Below are 20,061 nucleotides of genomic sequence, written 5' to 3'. Positions count from 1 at the left end.
ATACAAGAATTTAGTGAGGTAAAAATCTTGTGCCCTAAATGCAGCATACAAAAACATCGCCAAATCAAGTCAATAACAAAAAATCTACTCCAACAGATTTTATTTTTCAAAGTATATTAAGGACACAACCTCACCATACTTTTTATTTGTGCTCTGATATACAATCATCAACAAGGACAAGCCAGTTCTTTGACTCCTCCGCTGACACCTGGGATTGGTTGGAAGAATCGGGCCTGCTGTCTGGACCGAGGCGTCCTGGGTCAAATGAACTAAGGATGTCGGGCAGGAGATGACGTCGACGCGGCGGGCGGAACAGACCTCGGATAGTGGCCACGGAGACCTCCATCTTTCCTAACTTGGAACAGAGACAGGCTGAACGACAAGAGGCGATCCACATGGAGGCGTCGTTGGGACCACTAACTCCCAATACTGATCGCCTTCATAGCCCTTCGAGACTCTCAGATACTGGGGATTCCGCATCATACAGACTAGATGGATACGAAGAATATCCAATGTCAGAAGTCAACCCGCAAACGGTGGATTGAATTATATGACTCTTAATTAACACCTGTATCTTGAACACATCAACCGCAAGTATTTACAGCACCAACACTGCATTGCGCTAATGTTTGACACCCTAGTTAGTCACCTATTCCTGACAGACGGCAAAGGCTGTCACACATACCATACGCATCACAACGAGCAGCTTCTGCCGCAGCCCGGGTGACACAATGCGTGCACCGCTCACATTGCTCTTACTATCACGGATTGACATGGGGGATATCGGGTTACACCCTGACACTAAGGGGTAGTCCGACACACACTGCATACGAGCCACTAGACGTCACTCAACCATTGAGTTTTTCTCTGTCTTTAGCCCCTAGTTGGGCCTCACACTGTGGACGAACACCTCTTTGGTGCTCGCCCCCACAGTTAACCGTAATTTAGCTTGCTTTTCATCTTTCCCCACCTGTTTTACTTAATGTTGCTGGGTTGGAATCAATGCACACGCCACACACATCACGATGCCCCGCCCCTCCTGCTCAACCTTAGTTGCCAAATAGCTATACTATGGTACAGGTCAACATGATTATGTGGAACGCGCGCGGTATACATACACCAACACTTAGGTACTCCATTTACGTCTAGACACGGCGCAGAGCAGTCGACATTGCGTTCCTCCAAAAGACGCACATGTGGCAGGCGGAGCTCGGTAGACTGCATAGTAGATGGAGGGGACACATACATGGTACAGTTTACTCGGCCCATACACGGGGTGCCCTTGTCTGGATAAGAGCAGGAGTCCCATTTGTCAGCGAACAGACACTTATTAACCCGGAGGGCAGATACGCATTTGTTAGCGGGTGACTAAACGGTCAGCAGATTCTCCTGCGCTCCGTCTAGGCCCCCAATATCAATCAGTCCGCCTTCCTAGATAGCCTCACAGGGAAACTTACCAATTGGAGCAGGATCCCCTTACTCATCGGAGGAGACTTTAATTCAGTATTAGATGTCAAACTGGATAGATCATTCCCTCCTCTCACGAGGACCACTGCAGCGTCTAACGCGCGGGTCCCCACAGACTGGCTGACATGCTGGACTCCAATGGACATATGGTGCGCCACTAATCCAGATACTCTGATATACTCATATTACTCGGCGGTAAACAAGTTGCACGTGAGACTAGATAGGATAGTGGGGTCCCCAACGTAACTTCCGCTGATACACCATATAAAATACTTAGGCCGCACACACTCGGACCATAACTACTCTTAAAGCTTAATTCGGAACCTGGGTGCCCACCCACACCCACCTGGACACTACAAACCTCGGCACTCGAGGACCAGCACTTTCGCTCGTCACTGGGAACAGCTATCCTTGAATATTTTGAATTAAACGAGGGTACAGCTAGGAACAAGTTAGTGGAGTGGGAAGCCTTGAGTCACAATGCGGAGGCACTGTTTGGGCACGACCTGGAACATTCATAAGACTCTACAGCACAACCTCACTAGAATAGAAACACAACCATTGCGGTACGAGACCCAGGGCGAGGAGAGAGGCATGGACCACCTTCGCCTGGAGACATTACGTACACAGCACGCCTAACTGCTGGAACGCCTCCGCTGCCACAACTATGCAGCACACACAGCCTGTACACACGCCACCGCTGATCGCGCAGGACGGCTCTTAGCCTGGCTCATCCAGCAGGAACATGCCCACGTGCCCATAAGCGCCCTACAGGCTGATACTGGCCTGCTAGTGCACGCGCAAAGTGATATTTACTCAGCTCTGAAACACCACTATAAGCTACTATACCAATTCCACAGATCACAAGCCCCAGACGCCCTCTCATCCTTCCTCAACCGGATACAGCTGCCTGAGACGTTACCGGAACACACAGAGCTCTTAGACGCTAGGATATCCTTAGAGGAAATCAGGGAGACAATCTCATCACTGGCGACGGGCAGGAGCCCGGAACCCGATGGCTTCCCAGCAGAGTATTACAAGGTGTATCAAGTAACATTGGTGCCGCACCTGCATACCCTCTTTGCAGCCTCGGTAGATGCAGGGCGCCTCCCCTCCTCGCTCTGCGGGGCACATCTCATTTCGCTGCCTAAACCCGACAGCGATCACACCGACATGGGCTTGTATAGACCCCTCGCCATTCTCAACTCAGACTACAAAATTCTGGCTAAAATTCTAGCGGACAGACTAGCACAAGCAGTCCCCACACTGGTGCACAATGGATTTGTACCGTCCCGTAGTACCTCTCTTAATCTGCGCCGCTTCTTCAGAGTGGCAACCTACTCCACATGTGAATGGCGGCAGGCGGGCTGCCTTGTACTCGACCTTGAAAAGGCTTTCGACTCCCTCAAATGGGATTACATGTTTGCGGCCCTCGCACGATACCAGTTAGGTCCCACCTTTTTGCAGCTGACCCAGCTGCTCTATACGAACCAGACGATGAGAATGAGGGTGGGCCCCTATATTTCCGAGGCCATTCAGTGCGACCAGGCACGAACGACTCCTCTTCGTACTGGCGATGGAGCCACTTGCGGAATCCTTGAGAACCCAATTACAAGATGGCATTCCAATAGGTGGCGACGTAAACACAGTCTCACTATATGCCGATGACCTGTTGATATATTGCAGGGATGTCAGTCTAATTCCAGGGGACCTGACCCGTGTTCTGGGAGAGTTTGCAGCTATATTGGGTCTCAAAGTTAATGCAGCTAAATCTAAGTTATATGCCTTTGGAGCAGGAGTTTCAGATCCAGGATTTGTGCTCAACGGGGAGCGAGTACAATGGAGCCCAGACACATTTTGTTATTTAGGCATACCAGTCTATCATCAACTGCAGGACCTCTTTGACGGCAACCTAGGCAGGGCCTTAACAGCCATTCGCTCTCAGATGCGGTTCTGGAGCACACTCCCCCTGACAGTCACGGGCAGAGTAGCACTGATGAAAATGGTGGCCTTACCACGGCTCCTGTACTACTTTGCCAACCTGCCTAGTTATGTACCAGCTTCCTTCTTTGCCCAGCTAGAACGGACAACTAGAGATTTCATTTGGGGTCCCAGCCGACAGGGTAGCGATTATGAAGTTATATTTACCCATAGATCAGGGGGGCCTGGCGGCCCTTTGCTTTGAGCTCTACTACCTCGCCGCTCAGCTCCAATGGGTCGCCAGATGGTTTGCAGATCGACAGCGCAATGACACGGCATCCACCCGACCGCCATACACTTTGCTGCAGATGCTTATGCTCTTCCATCCTGGAGCACGCACACGTCCCCCGGAGTCTTTATATTTGAACGTGGCTTACAGGTGCTACCGGCGGAGCCTCTACCTAACACGGCATGTCACAACCTATGCCCCTGCTCTCCTGCTGGAGGGCAACCCCAGGGGTCAGACGGCATGCACAGCTGCTGATTTGCTCCATTGCAACGAGGCTGGGATACGGACCCTAGGGGATCTCTATTACGAGGGCTCACTGATTCCTTATGCGACTAGCAGAAAACAAGGAACTTCCTGCCGGACAATTTCTCCTACATTGCTCACTGGTGGCCACCCTTACAGAGAAATGGGGAGATCTAGGTACTGAACTACAAATGCACCTCACCATCCAATATCTGCATGTTATGGGACGAGCAGGCACCTGATACGTTGGTTCGCCGCTTCACTGCATCACCACGCAGCAATTAGCCTAGACCCCCTCAGACACAAGTGGGAACATGACTTAAGACGCCAACTCTCAGATAAAACCTGGTCACAGATACTGACCAGCCCGACCCGTATCTCACGAAATATGAGACTATGAGACAAATACAATACTTTATTACACAACGTGCGTACTTAACACCGGCTAATATTAAGAGATATTTCCATCGAGCTGACTCTGCCTGCCCCCGATGCGCAGCCATTGATGCAGACCTAGTGCACATGCTCTGGGGCTGCCCCAATCTTGGTACCTACTGGAGGGGAATGGCAGACGCACTTCATGCCTGTACGGAGAGAGAGTTACCCTTTGAGAGGCAAACATATCTACTGCACGTCTTTCGTAGGACACGCAACACTAAGGTCACCTCCCGGTTCCTAGACCTGGGCATAGCCACTGCCAAGCAGCTCATTACAAAAAGATGGAAGGCATAGGATCCCCCACAAGTACAGGCTTGGAGGTGTTCCACCATTGCGTGTGCCAGTGCAGAGGCACAGCAATCAGGCGAGAGGAACTGGTGGTCGTCAGGAAAATACCTATAGCTGCAATTGGGATGCGATCCTGGCAACACTGCAGCAATCCACAGACCTCCCAACCCAGCCCCTGCAGGCATCTGGCCTCCACAACCACCACCGTGCACGCGACCCACACCCATAGACTGCACTTTTGCAACAGATCATGTGCCAGCAGCTAAACGATACCTCCCCAATGCACTTGTGCTTCATAGCCTTATGACAAAGGTACTGCAAAGGGGGCGCCCTCGGAGGCACACATACAGCTATGCATGTACTCAAACTTGCGTGACCGATCTAAACTTACTACAAGTTCACTACCCTATATACACAGTTATTGCCACGTTATCGGCTTCACCAACCTATCTGCACCTAATTGGCTCTTAAACATAATATACTCCATACAATGAGCAAACATGTCAGATATATTGGTTATGGACAAATCGATACTGTAAATAACCATGTGTTAAACCATTAAGATGAAAATCAATACTGTAACACCTTTGTCGTATTCACATATGCTGATGTCTACTGTTGCTACAAGCTACAGCAATGATGTAATAACAACTCATGTAAATGTTTACCAAAAACCAATAAAACGGATTTAACAACAAAAAAAACCAACAGGATTAAGGGACTCACAAGAGACTCTATGCACCAAACTGTAAGCACAGCGGAGCTCCAACTTGAGTCGGATGTGGTCATGGCGTCAGGATAGATAATCATGCAAAGGTAAAGGCTCATCATTTGTAAACTTACAGCATAGATAGAAACACGGCATCCTTATAGGGTGTGTAGGAAGTTACTCTATTAATTTAATTTCTGCAATTATAATGTTAATATACCTTCATCAACAGCTATATGGACTACCATACTTATCTATTCTTATTTTCAATTTGCGCATGGATAACTCATTTAGTATTTTATTTTTAGAGTTGGTTTTACTGAATTTCCATGCCAACCGTTCGTTTTTGATTTATGTCTATTTGTGTTCTGTTTTTAAATGCTCACATGAAAGGCTTGTAGAAGAAAATACTTAATAAAAATGTACTAAACTCATAGGTGGAAGCAGATGCACGTGACCCAGGCTACTCATGGAACGTTTATATACTCAATAAAACTGCCAACATTTATTATTCTTCTGCCATTTCTCTGCTGACCAGATGCCTGGAAAATTCTGGTACACTGTTCACTCAAGTCAGAACAACTGAGAGTGGGTGGACAAGAAACTTAATATAGGATACCAGGAGATTTAGAACACCTTTTTTTGAACAAAAATACTTTTTCAGTTTAGATTTGAACATTCCTTTTCAAATGAACAAAGAATAATTTTCTCCAACCTACTTACACGGATTCACATCTCTGTATCTGTTACGATTCTTGTTTTCTGGATACCTTGCAATCTTATTCGGTAACACGGGTGAATTAAATCGTATTTCCTGAAAATATGAGACGACAAATGATTATTCTCTTTTCAATGAAACATGGACAACATTTTTGAAGCATAGTCAAACATTTTAACTTGAACGCCCTGCTACTTTCAACAACGATTTAAGTGATCTTCTTCGGCTCTGTGGGATCAACACTGTTTGGTCATGAGCGGCACATCAATGGACATATATGGTCGAAAGATGGGCAGACCATTCCCAGGTGACCAAAGCACCCAAGCACAGTCAAGGTTCACCACTCTACCATTAAAGTTCTCCTGCATGAAATTGGGGCCTGGAGTGAACTTTGCTTAAAAAAGATAAGTAAACCACCAGCAACGCCAACGACAAAGCAATGTGAGAACTGTAAACGAGGCTGCATTTGTCTATTCAGAAAGAAACAATATTTCTTACCACTACTAATATTTATTCTCTGTGGATATCAAAATAAAAGCACCATCTATCAATCTTTAACCCTGTTTAGAAACGGTTTTCTATCTTCGGAAGAACAAACATTACAGGAGAGGATGCAATCTATATGGCAGATGAGACTTTGGCCTAGAATATGCTGTCCACTAATTAAAGTGGGCACCTTGCACTCGTCCAAACAACCCTTATGGTGATTTAAGAGGTCAAAGATAACCTTAGACAGCTATCCAAGTGGTAGCTGGGGAGAGCAGCCTTCAGGCTACGTCTTGAAGGAATGTTAAGCAGCTTGTTTGACCAGAATGCAACCTTATTGTATTGGTTAAATGAAAGGAGAACCACACAATAGTTATAAAAATATGTATTTATTATTTTAACACTTTAAATATGTCACAGTATCTGCTACACGCAGATAAACACAAAGCACACAATACTGTAGCACAGAAACAATAGCAAGTAGCACAAATACACAGTGGGCTCCAGGGGGAGACCAAACCATATACTAAAATAGAGGTGTAAGAACCACGACTCGAGTCAAGACAGTGTCTAGAGGTTGTAGAATCGCTGGGAACCCAAGGAACCACCCAAGGTGAGTAAGTAAGGACCCCACGGAGGACGGGTGCTGTGTGGGAACACGACCGCGTGCTCCGTACAATTCTATGGGAAAGTCACGGTTGAAGGTTTAAAGTTTAAGGATACTTCTAAGTGGACTTCGAAGGAGGTTGGAAAGCCACCCCACCCATGGATACCATAGTACTAGAGTTACCTATCCCAGTCAAGCCGGGTGCATAGGTCTGAAATGGCATTGGAAACCACTATCAATCTCTATGGAGGACTTTGTAGAAGAGCCACTGTCCAGAAGAAAAAAGTGTCAGTTGGAATCCAAAAGTGTATTCCTGTCGAAGGGTATCTGAAAGCAGAGGGAACAGAGTCTCGGTTACTCAGGAGTGACCAGGGGCTCGGTAGACAAATGCCCATCGATATCGGGTACTTCAGATGCGTGGAGTGGGTTATTGACTCTGCAGCCACAGGGACCAGGAGCCAGAAGCAAGCTGTCCCACGAAGGATGTCGAGTGCGGAGGGGTCTATGTGTCCGGCTGGAGCACCCACAAGCCTTGGCAGCGGCAACCGACGAAGAAAGTCAAGAATGGTTACGGTTCGGACCAGCAAGGTCCAGGAGACTCACCACAGACAGGGGAGTAGGAGCAGGCCTGGAGCAACTAGGGGAGTTCAAGAAAAGCAGAGTTGACCCTCAAGAGGTCACAAAGGCCGGAGGCACAGGAGTCGTGAAGGGACCTCGAGTAGTTTCTCAAAGTAGCAGCCCATGGAGCACTTGGTGCGAGGAGGCCGGAGTTCTTTGTAGGAAGCAAGTTCAATTGGTCGCACACTGTTTGTCCTACCAGCGTGTTGCCCCAAAGCATTGTGGTCCATGAAGTAAGCATCAGCGGGTGCGCCTCTGCCAGAGTCTTGAGCAAAAATCACTGTCGCGTTGGCCATCCCTGGACACGTGTTTCGAGGTTGTTACCTCTCGTCAGCAGGGAATAGGCATATATGTAGGGGTGCTGCGTAGGCTGCCAAAAAATATTCTCAGGTCCGGTACCGCTCGTGGCACGCAGGTGCGTAACCCGGGCTGGAAACACGTGTCCAGGGATGGCCAACGCGACAGTGAATTTTCGCTCAAGACCCTGGCAGAGGCGCACCCGCTGATGCTTACTTCATGGACCATAATGCTTTGGGGCAACACGCTGGTAGGACAAGCAGTGTGCGACCAATTGTACTTTCTTTTATATTCAGGCTCCCTGGAGCTGGTGGGTCTGACGAGCCCGGGTTACGCACCTGCGTGCCATGAGCGGTACCGGACCTGAGAACATTTTTTGGCAGCCTACGCAGCACCCCTACATATATGCCTATTCCCTGCTGACGAGAGGCAACAACCTCGAAACACGTGTCCAGGGATGGCCAACGCGACAGTGATTTTTTTGCTCAAGACCCTGGCAGAGGCGCACCCGCTGATGCTTAATTCATGGACCATAATGTTTTGGGGCAAAACGCTGGTAGGACAAGCAGTGTGCGACCAATTGTACTTTCTTTTATATTCAGGCTCCCTGCAGCTGGTGGGGCTGGTGGGGCTGACGAGCCCGGGTTACGCACCTGCGTGCCATGAGCGGTACCGGACCTGAGAAATTTTTTTGGCAGCCTACGCAGCACCCCTACATATATGCCTATTCCCTGCTGACGAGAGGCAACTACCTCGAAACACGTGTCCAGGGATGGCCAACGCGACAGTGATTTTTTGTTCAAGACCCTGGCAGAGGCGCACCCGCTGATGCTTACTTCATGGTCCATAATGCTTTGGGGCAACACGCTGGTAGGACAAGCAGTGTGTGACCAATTGTACTTTCTTTTATATTCAGGCTCCGTGGAGCTGGTGGGGCTGACGAGCCCAGGTTACGCACCTGCGTGCCATGAGCGGTACCGGACCTGAGAACATTTTTTGCCAGCCTACGCAGCAGCCCTACATATATGCCTATTCCCTGCTGACGAGAGGCAACAACCTCGAAACACGTGTCCAGGGATGGCCAACGCGACGGTGATTTTTTGCTCAAGACCCTGGCAGAGGTGCACCCGCTGATGCTTACTTCATGGACCATAATGCTTTGGGGCAACACTCTGGTAGGACAAGCAGTGTGCGACCAATTGTACTTTCTTTGTAGGAAGCGGTGCCAGAGGTTAGGGCTACTCTGAGCCCACTGCACTTGTTTGGGAAACGCCAACAAGTATTTGCAAATGAACCCCGTGCACAGGGGTACGGGTATTGCAGCCCCCACGAGGGATTCTGACCTCAAACTTTGTGAGAAGGCAGCCTGACTTCGAGGGACTTTGAAACCCACCTCCTGTGATGCTGAAGCCTTTGGAGTTCGTAGGAGCTCAGGAGCAGCAGACCGGTTAGTCGTGATGTGGTGCCCGCAGTTGCAGGGTAGTCACTCCTTCACTCCAAAGGAGATGTCTTCCGTTGTCCTTGATGCTCCACAGGTCCTGCACGGAGCCTGTATGGTGCACGGGCACAGACGATGCTTTGGACAGAGTGGGAGACAAAGTCGGGCCCAAAAAAAGTCCAGCGAATTCCACTGTCCAGACGGTCGACGTTCAGTGGTTTTCTGGTTCAGAATCTTGTCCACGTCGAATCTAGTGTCCTACAGCCAGGTAAGCCCTTTTGTACCCACGGGAGAGGGTTGGACAGATTCAGGGGACCCTCCCTGGGGAGGATCAGGACAGTGGGGAGGTTACTCCCATATGCTTTGTCCAGTTTTGCGCCAGAGCAGGAGCCAACGGCTCCTAGGACTGGTTTGAACTGGACTATGCACGGGGACACCAAATGTGCCCTCATGCAGACTTTTGATCACTGGCCAGCACACCCACCCAGGCCTAATACACTAAATCCTGTCTGGGAGGTGGTCATACCTCCCTGTGGCAGGATGCCTATTGTTCTGCCATCCCCTTCTCAAGCTTGGCTCAGCAGCAGGAGAGTAGAAATGTGTCTCTGGTCAGCAGCAAACCTTTTGGGCTGGCCGGGACTAGAAGGCTGGTACCGGGAACACCAGGGACCTCACAAAGCTCGTTTCTGAGGGGTAGAATCATACCTCCCACACCAGTTAACAATGTGGGGGTATGATTCCATAATGTTTGATACAAAACACAATAGGGTTTCTTTCAGCCGTTTTAGAGTTGGTCATAACGCGGTTGCATAATGCCACTCTATAGGTTGTAAATGGCTGATACACTGACAACCCGGGAGAATGGACTCCGTAGGCTGCAGGGGTGTCCTGCTCATGTAAGGGCACCCTCTCACTTAGAACCAAGCACCACTATGCCTTCAGGATTGTTAAGGCGTGCTATAGGGGTTACTTATAGCTTTTAAGTGTAGTGACCCTTACATATAGGAAACCTACATCTAAAGTAAGAGGTGCATGCACCAACTTACACAGGCATGTAGTTCCATTTTGAATGGCCTCTCATGGGTGGCATAATACATGCTTCAGCCCATGGGAGGCCTCTGGGGTACCTATGCCCTGGGTACATGGGTACCATATACTAGGGACTGACAAGGGTACCCCAGTATCCAATCTGGAGTGTACCCAAGAACATGGCATAACAGCTTAGGGAAAGAGCAGATAGACTGGGGTCCTGATTAGCAGGATCCCAGTCAGACTAATCAAAAACAGTATCACATGAAGCAAAAAGTGGGGGTAAACATAAGAAGCAGATCCTACTTTCCTACAACAGATTTTTCTTGTCTCATTTTTACATGCTGTATGAATCTGTCCGCTCTTTTTGATCTGGGTTCTCGGTTGCAGCTTACCTGGATCAGCTGAACCATAAAGATCTATTTCTTGCCTAAATAAACAGAGGTTCGCAGAGAAGTAAGAACGTGCGAGCGTGTGTGTGTGTGTGTGTGTGTGTGTGTGTGTGTGTGTGTGTAAGAGTGCGAGTGTGTCTAAGAGTGCGAGTGTGTCTAAGAGTGCGAGTGTGTCTAAGAGTGCGAGTGTGTCTAAGAGTGCGAGTGTGTCTAAGAGTGCGAGTGTGTCTAAGAGTGCGAGTGTGTCTAAGTGTGTGAGTGTGTGTGTGTCATTAAAATACCCCATGCTCCAACAGTTTATATTCACCATAAGAGAGTGGATATAAAAATATGGGTCTTCTATTAAGAGAATCATGATGAATAACGCACACAAATCCAAAACATACAAGTACACAGAGTGCAATAAAATTGGAATGCAGAAAATAAACAAACATTATAAAAGATAATAGGTCTGGCCTGGACTGTCTCTTTAATATAGCAATATTGAGCGCATTATAAATGTAATAATGGAATTAGAATGTACGTATGTTTTTAGGTTTCATGTGTAATGGCGCTTGCGCCAGTGTTCGTATGAAATTTAACGGTGCCTACACTATTGTGACAAATATATTGCACTCAATACACACTCCATACGTATAGAAAGAGGCTTCCGATCAACCTTCTTGCACTACTGCTTGTGACATGGCTAAAAACATCTTGGATCACCCCACAGTACCATTTTACTCTCATGTCTTTCTAGTAGCTTAGATGTGCCTTTCGGTTTCTTGTGGAGTGCACAAGGAACTATTTTATATCTGAAAAACAGACTGATGTCGCACAATTAATTCATGGATTGTATTAAAGCAATTTTTTGTTTTTCCCTTACGAAGTATTTATTTATTTGCTTTACTCATGGTCGGGCTAGGAGACATGAGTCTCTGCACAACCCAAAGATGTAGAAGGCCAATCCTTCTTTTACCCAGAGCACCACAAGTGGCAACCAAGCAAGGACCGTGAAAATGCAGTTTTACGCTACAACCAACAAATGTCCTTTAAGGAGAAAAACAATGATGTGAAACCTGAAGTTGCACTATATAGACAAAAGAGGTCTTCACAAAAGAATACAATGGAGACGGAAAGCTTTTTGTGCTAGGCTACCAATAGTGGGTGTTACAGAAGAGCACAAAGGAGACAGAAAGATGCACTTGCACTACACTACCAATGGAAGTCATCACAGAAAACAACAATGGTGTCATAGCCCTGCCTGGGTCTCTACATCCGTTTTGTGGAAGAGCGAATTAAGCAAAAGGTAGACAACGCTGACATCTTGAGAAAATACATACAGCACTGCCTTGCATCTAGGTCCACGTTTTCCATAAACAACTAGAAGAAACAAACATATTAAGATCACATTTGCCATGAAATGACTTCCAACAAACCCTTGCTTTCATTTTATGAATTACGATGCACAACTCAATGGAGAATGGCAACTGCACAACTATTTCAGGATGAATAACATCCTGGAAGTTTGTACACAATACACAGATGTAATGGCAACACCAGTATGTTTGAAAGATGTACAAGGGTTTCAGAGCTGCTGTACTTCCGAGTTGATATTAGAGGAACCTCTCGTCAGATACAATTGCCTGCAAAGTCTATCACAAAGCAGAGAGTATGTGGCTTTAAACTAGGAATTTGCATATACACTCTTGCTAAGTTAATGCCTAGTGCTCGTTTTTCTAAGGGCTAAATAAACATTACAAACTTGGTTGAGAGTGATAAGTCACCATTGCCACTTACAATAAATGTCTGGAGTGTTATGAAAATTGCAGTTGATACCCTATTTATTATAAATAAGGACTTTCAGTCACTGGTACAAATGTCTAAAAAGTTTATTCCCCCCCCCCCGGGAACTATTTTTTGGGGGTGTATTTATATACGCCGCACAATACTACCAAGAGAGGCCCTCACAAAATGAGTACAATTGAGATGTAAATCTGCAGTAGTGCTACACTACCAGTAGAGGTCCTCACATAAAGAGTGCAACAGAAAAGGAAAGTTGAGAGTTTAGCTTCAATCTAGAAATTTGCATATACATTCTTGCTATTACAAAGCCTTGTGCTCAATTTTCTAAAGTGTAAATAAATATTTAAGAGCAGGTTGATAGTGACGAGTCAATGTAACTTACAATAAATGTCTTTAGTGATGTCTTTAGTGTTAGAGGAATAGTTGATGACACTAATTATACACAGAGACTAATAGTCCCTGGGGAGTACAAGTGTCTAAAATATTTCTATTTGTGGGTAATTCCTTGACAATCAAAACAGAGGGGGCTTCAACCTAGAAATTTGCATATACATTCTTTCTACTTTGTTTTGTAATAAGAATAAATAAATATTTCAAAGATATTTGACAGTTATAAATCAGCACTGCAACTTACAATACGCGTCTTGCATGTTATGAAAACATCAAATGGCATTTTACTATACATAGTGACTAGCCGCCCCTGGGGAGTAAAGGTGTTTAAAAGGTTTTTCTTTTTTAGGTTTATGTATACAATGCAGTCACTCAGAGTGAAGGTATCCAATGGTTGAAGTGGGCTGGTCCACTAACGTAGATATTGTCCAGTGGTGCGAGAGCTCTGAGTGACATTTGAATGAAGCAATGGCGAGAGTTTTGACAGAAGGCCTCTATACACATATGTGTTTTGCATTCTAGATTTTGAAAAACATGCGGCTGGCACGGGCCAGACCTAAAAAGCTTTGCCCCGTATACTCTACAAGTGTTCCAGAAAAATTCATATAAAAACGGTACAGAGAACTCGGCAGTCCTCAGACATTCTCAAGAGCATTTTGGTTGATCTGTAACTACATCAGAGTGCATCTATTAGGGGCACCTGGATAAAAAACATATTTCTTTGAGACGTCATAAGAGGTGTGTAATTATGCAGAAAAGCTTAGTATAGCTACTAAATCACAAAAAGGAGAAGATATGTGATAGAGTATGGTGCGGGGAGAGACTGAGGAGAAGCAAACAAAGGTATCACGGTCTGTGGAACAGCATGGAGCCTAAATTGGATAGTGTCAAGGTAATGACTCCGAAAATACACGCATACATCTCAATAAGGCAATGGTGACGTCAGTTGTACTTTACAATGCAAATTAAAGGCAAGTGGCCATGGACACTTTACTTGCGAAGAGTACAGCAAGGAGAAAGGTTGATATGCATTTATTTATTTAGGTGTTTTGCAAACCAGAGATTTTCATCTGATCATAACTTCTGAGTGCTGACTTGTGGATAGGGAGAGAACGGAGTGCTCATATCTTTTACGAAGGATTAAAAAGGGCAATGAGAGGGGTGATAAATACATATTACATAGTCAAAACCATGCAAAGATATTTAAGAGAGAATGTGAAATATGTGGCAATGATCAGCGAGCATCACAGGATGGGTTTCTAAATAAAGCATTACGCTGCAGGTCATACAGCTCTGCAACGAAAGACCAAACAATTCCACAATTCAAGAACTTTGCCTGGATATCTGCAAACACACCATAGAACTCCCCCTTCCTCAAGAAAACCTCAGCAGAGCAGAACACTCGAGCCAACTGCCGGCCTATCTCCCTGCTACCCTATCAAGCAAAAGTCATGGAAAAGATAATCAACGTCTGGCCACCCACTTCACTCAACCACCCAATCCGAATTCAGACCCAACCACAGTACAGAGACTGCCTCATCGCTACCACAGACAACATTCAGATGATCATAGACAGAGATGACACAGCCTTCTTCCTACTGGATCTTTCTGCATCCTTCAACACTGTCTCCACACCATCCTTCTCCAGCAACTGCACAAAGCAGGCATCCATGGTCCCACACTAAACTGCATTTGTTCCTTCTTGACAGGTCACACCCAGCCAGTCTGGCCCCATTCACCTCAGACGAGGCAACCTCATCTGCAGAGTTCCACAAAGATCCTCACTCAGCCCTTCTCTGTTCATAGCCTACATGACCCCACTCGCCAGCATCATCATCTCTCCCAAAATCAATATCATATCCTATGCAGACGACACCAATCTAATGCTCTTCCTCTCTGATAAGAAGCCAAAAACCCAGACCATTTTCTTTGCCTGCAAGATCGAAGTCGTCAGATGGATGAAAAAAAACTGTCTCAAGGTTGACACAGACAAGAGGAAAGTAGTAATCTTTGGAAAAGACACCTTGCTCTGGCAGTCCACCTGGTGGCCTGCTGACCATCAACCCACACCCCTCCCAGCAACCCATGCAGAGAACCTTGGAATAGTAAATCGACAACCTTCTCACCATAACCAGCCAAGTAAATGCATTCTCAGTCTCGTTCTTCCACAGACTAAAGACGCTAGAGAAGATTTTCAAATAGCTCCCTATCAACACTCGCAGGACCGTCACCCAAGACCTCATCACCAGCAAGCTGTACTAACCCACTCCATGTTAGAATCATAGCTCAACTGACCCGAAGCCTCCAGACTGCAGCTCTAAAGATTTCTGGGTTGCATTTCCCAAAGTGAAATGAGGCATATGCTCTACAAAACTTAAGACTAGAGGAATTACCAACTCAGCCACATCTTAATAGTCATTTCCATCCTAATGCAGTGTGCCTAATTAAGAAGAGAAGATACGTCATCTCACTTTATTTAAACCAACAGCAGCCTACTCTAGACTTGCATTTTAACCACTATTCAATTTCATCTTTTCTTTCTGATCACTACTCTCTCTTGTCCACCATAATCAATGCGCCACCAAAGTTAAGGCTTTGTTCTGTTCCACTGTTCCTGTACACAGTCTATGCATTCATGAATAACCACACTGTTGAAAAATCTACAGAGGTTCATCAACAAACGTATCCACTGTGTAAAATAAAACAATCCTAAAATCCTGAGCTTACCTTGTATATATGTTGCATATAATTGCATGGAAGGAAAAAGCTTGAAAGAAAACATAGTTACTATTAACTAGGCATCCTTGCTCCTTCATGGTCCAATTAGTTTTTGCATATGAAAGGTCAAGGTGGTCATGCTGGCGGAGCTGCTGGTTCCAGCACTGCATTCTGTACAGAGAAGAGGGTTACTATTACCATCAAACCAGTATTGTAATGTTTTGCTGTATGGTTTACCTCTATGGTTAAGTGAGAGCTCCTTGGGATTGTAGAGGGTAGGTTTGTCTTAAATGCACTAGGCAACTGAATAGAAAACCAATTGCTGATGTTCTGTACAAACTAGAAATGCGCATCATAAAGTGACTGGTTATATTATTGTCATATGTGCTGAAACAACCTATTGGCATCTTAATCTCTAAAAAGATCAAACATTATTTCCTTCACGGCCCTGAAATAATTTTTTTACATAGAGGAACAAAACGGTGCCTTTACAACAATACTGCATAAGCACTATAAAACAGATCAACAGAATGAATCCTACCATTCAATAAAGCTTTTGAAGGCATATGAAAATACACAGGGTGGGGGGGAACCTCATCTGTTTTTATTTTCTTATAAATTCCTAGGATCCTTCCTCCAACAGCCTCTTCCAGTCCACTGTAAGGCTGCTTAAGATCAACAGGCCAAATGTGGTCCTTCAAATGGGAGGTTATGTGATAGAGAAGAATCCTAACATATAGACGTTACCTTAATCACTCAAAGATACAAGAAAAGGTGGCCAGGGAAACTTTTTTCTTTTATTCTCCGCTTTTTCCAGAGAAATGAATGATGTTGGTTGTTGTAAAGTAGTATATAGTGGTTTGTTCTTTGTGTTCAAGGAACAAACAAATGTACACTTCACTCTTTGTACTAAGCAGGGACAAGACTCAACCAGTTACAAGTTTGAGTCCACCTGTTAGATTAGTTTGCTGATTTGATCAGTATAATAATTGCGTTGGCATTTAACAGGAAAGGTTTTACGTGAGGTATTTAGATTTCAAATTTTCTTTTCTACTTAGTTAGGCGCTTTTTTAATTACAAAGAAGTACTATTTGCTGCAATGATGTTTAGAGAAAAGGTGGATTACGATGATCAGTTTTGCATTGCTCACACAATTTGGTGTTCTGCCTCTGCACAGTTTTAAGATATGGTCACTTGTTCTGTTTATGATCAATAATTCTGGGTTTCCTTTTAAATGGCAGCAGATAATCTGTTGTGATACCTTTTTAATTCCATAACCTATTCTACTCCCCTGTCTTTGGTAATCTGTATTATAGAATCTAACTTTCTCTTCCTCGTCTCTTATGCTTTAAACTCTTCTCCATGACTATCCTCCTTATTACACTTTCCCAGTTCCCGCTCTTTCCAATTCCCTGCACACTCCTTCTCACTCATGTTAATATCCCTTTTAACTCTGTTCATCATGTACCACATCTCAACTTTGTTTCCCTCCCTCCCTGTAGCTTCCTCTCACCAAGTCACCATCTGTTCTACAATCCTCCTAGCAATGTCCCCTTTCCTTTAACTCCCTCCCCTTTATGGTAAACATTGTCATCCCACCTAAACCTCCCACCCTTTCCCCTTAACCTTGCAACCACATCCCTACCCATAAACCTGCGTTGCATGCCCTCCTTCCCCCACTTTCATTTCACCTACCAGTTCTTAACCTCTCTTTTGCCAGCTAGCCTTGAGTTCACGTCTCGCCCTTGCACTCTCATCCCTCCTCTAACTCTTGTAGAAATTATTTCTTCCCAACAAGCACTTAACACATATTGCTGCCATAAGCAAACTAAAGAAAACTACTATACACAGCTCAACCTGCCTAAACTCAATGCATCCTTTCCTAAAAGAGAGGGAGGCATCCAATATGTAATGTTAGCTTCAAGTGTAACAGAGATATTAACATCTAGCACGTAAAGAATTCCAGGGCATAGGGCTTGTGTCAGGTAATGTTTTCACATGTGATCTTGTGGTTATTCTCACTCTAGTTGCTGGGACATTCCAAAAGGCAATGACCAAGGAGACTTTCTTTCTCTCAGCTTCATTTGTGAGGGTTTCGTGCATAACATGTTTGTGCAATGGAGCAAGGCAAGAGAATGAGAGTTGGCAACTTCGAAATTTCTATGGGTGGCAATGGGAACACTTTCTACATCTTCCAGGTGAAATCAGCACATGACCTGTACCAGAATCACCTCTTCTTCCACTTCCTCTCCCCCATCAAGCTATACTTTACCTGCACCCCATGCTCCGGGAAATGATTAAATGTGGAGGCCTTTCTGGTATACAGATTAATTGGCAAAAATCTACAATCCTATCCTTAACGGACAGCACAGTCCCCTTTCCTCTGGATTATCCGCTATAATGGGCAGAGGGTCCAGTGAAATATCTGGGGATCTAGCTTAGTTGGAATTTGCTGGAGCTCTGGACGATGAATTTTGGACATGCAGTGAGCTGGTTGGAGAATAAGATAGAGACTTTGGTTCGGTTACCACTCTCACTTGCGGGTAGAATTGCGATCAATAAGATGATTGTACTGCCAACATTTGTATACCGCTTTGTCAATCTTTCTGTAATTCTAACAAAAGGCCTTTCTACACAAACTCAAATCCCGGATGATAAAAATGGTATGGGCTGATAAGCAGGCTCGCGTATCCTGGGAACTCTTGACATTGCCCTTGAGCCAGGGTGGACTAGGGAGCGCCAGACATCTCCCTATATGCTTACTATGTGCAGGCTCAGTCCCTGCATCATTAGATTTTTCCTACTCCATTTCAACCACACTTAGCGATTGAACTAGATAGGGTCTCGCTGATACCATTAAATGTCGCAATATTCTCTAAATTCCGACGACCAAAAAATGAAATAGACACCACCGAAACGCTTAGATGGGCCTGGTCGGAGCTGCGCTCCAGGGCTGGGATAGACCTGCTATATGCCCCATCGGCTTCTCTTGCAAATAACACCCTACTGCCGGCAATGGCAGACAGGGGGCAGTAATTCGGGCTGAGAGGTTGGGTTGGAAGACATTCGTGGATATCTACCCACAGGACAACTTTATCTCACCCCCAAATAAAGCAGATGCGAGTACTACATATTTCTCTGATTTGCTTCTATACTACAGTATCAGGGCCACCTGTCGCGGGCTGCAGGACTTTTCCTTCCCCCGCCTACCCTAGGGGCACTGGAGAAAGGTGCTCTCGCATAGCTCCCAACATAAACTCATCACACTATTATATACTACAATGCAAGCAGAATTCCCGATAGCCGGGCATAGATCAGTCGAAGGCTGGAGTGAGGATTTACACACACCTGTTACTGAGGATCAGTGGAAGTTTTGTTGTGGGCAGCTAGTTACTCTCCCCAAACTACAAACTACGTTTGATCCACTTTACATTTTTTCATAGATACTATAGAACACCTGCACAGCTCATGCGGATGGGTCATCGGGAGGATGCCCGATGCTGGAGATGTAGCACACAACCTGCCCATTTCTTACATATGGCCTGGCACTGCCCTAAGATAGCGCAATACTGGGTGGAGATGTTTGCCTTTATCAATGAGATACTAGACCTCAAGCTGGAGCCCACGCCACTTCTAGGCCTATTAGGGTACACGAAAAACATACCAGTGGAATCTAGTCAATTGCTTCCCATGATGCTACTGCTGGTGAAGAGACGGTTGGCCATGTCCTGGGGAAGAGCCGGGGTTCCACAAACGAAAGCATGGATAGCTGATGTTACATTTTGCCAGGAGCAACGGAACACGTTCTGGGAATTGATGCCAGCGGCATCTAGGCCCAGGGAGATTTGGGGTCCTTTCCAGGATTGGATCCTTAGTCGGTCATGGCAGAGGATAGTGTGGATGAACCCTTGCGCTGCACCTCTAGGGGCAGGGTGGGATTTTTGGGATAGCGTGTTGCAATACTGAACCTGGGGACATGGGACTAATGTTACCATTTGGTCGGCATGCTTTGTTTTTAGCCTGGACGCTTTCCCCTAAACAAGTATATTACTGTTGAAGTTGTCGATGTTGTGGCGTTTCCTTTACCATAATCTGTGGCATAGAGCTGTATTGAGTTCCCGCAAAGTTGGGATTCTTATCCTCTGAAGTTGTGTTGTTTTGTTTTTCCTCTTTTGATTTTGTGTTCTGGTTGTGCTCCACCCCACCTTTTGTTTTTTCTTTTCAGCACT

The 20,061-nt window shown here is 45.6% G+C and overlaps 1 protein-coding gene across 7 annotated transcripts in view; it reads right to left on the bottom strand.

Annotated features, from left to right (window-relative positions):
• PTPN2 (protein tyrosine phosphatase non-receptor type 2) overlaps positions 1 to 20,061 on the bottom strand; it is a 456,918-nt gene that overhangs the window by 319,902 nt on the left and 116,955 nt on the right. For 4 of the 7 annotated variants that reach the window (XM_078687490.1, XM_078687491.1, XM_078687493.1 and 1 more), the window contains one exon: positions 6,078 to 6,168. The exons of 1 other annotated variant lie outside the window; for it this stretch is intronic. In XM_078687490.1, the coding sequence (XP_078543616.1) occupies positions 6,078 to 6,168 (91 nt within the window). Of the gene's footprint in view, positions 1 to 6,073; positions 6,169 to 20,061 lie in introns of all 7 variants that reach the window. 2 more of the 7 variants (XM_078687496.1, XM_078687497.1) reach the window with 1 other exon arrangement.

The sequence above is a fragment of the Lissotriton helveticus genome, chromosome 4_1, assembly GCF_964261635.1.
Source record: "Lissotriton helveticus chromosome 4_1, aLisHel1.1, whole genome shotgun sequence".
Lineage (NCBI taxonomy): Eukaryota > Metazoa > Chordata > Amphibia > Caudata > Salamandridae > Lissotriton > Lissotriton helveticus.
This window is presented reverse-complemented; position numbering and strand designations above follow the sequence as displayed.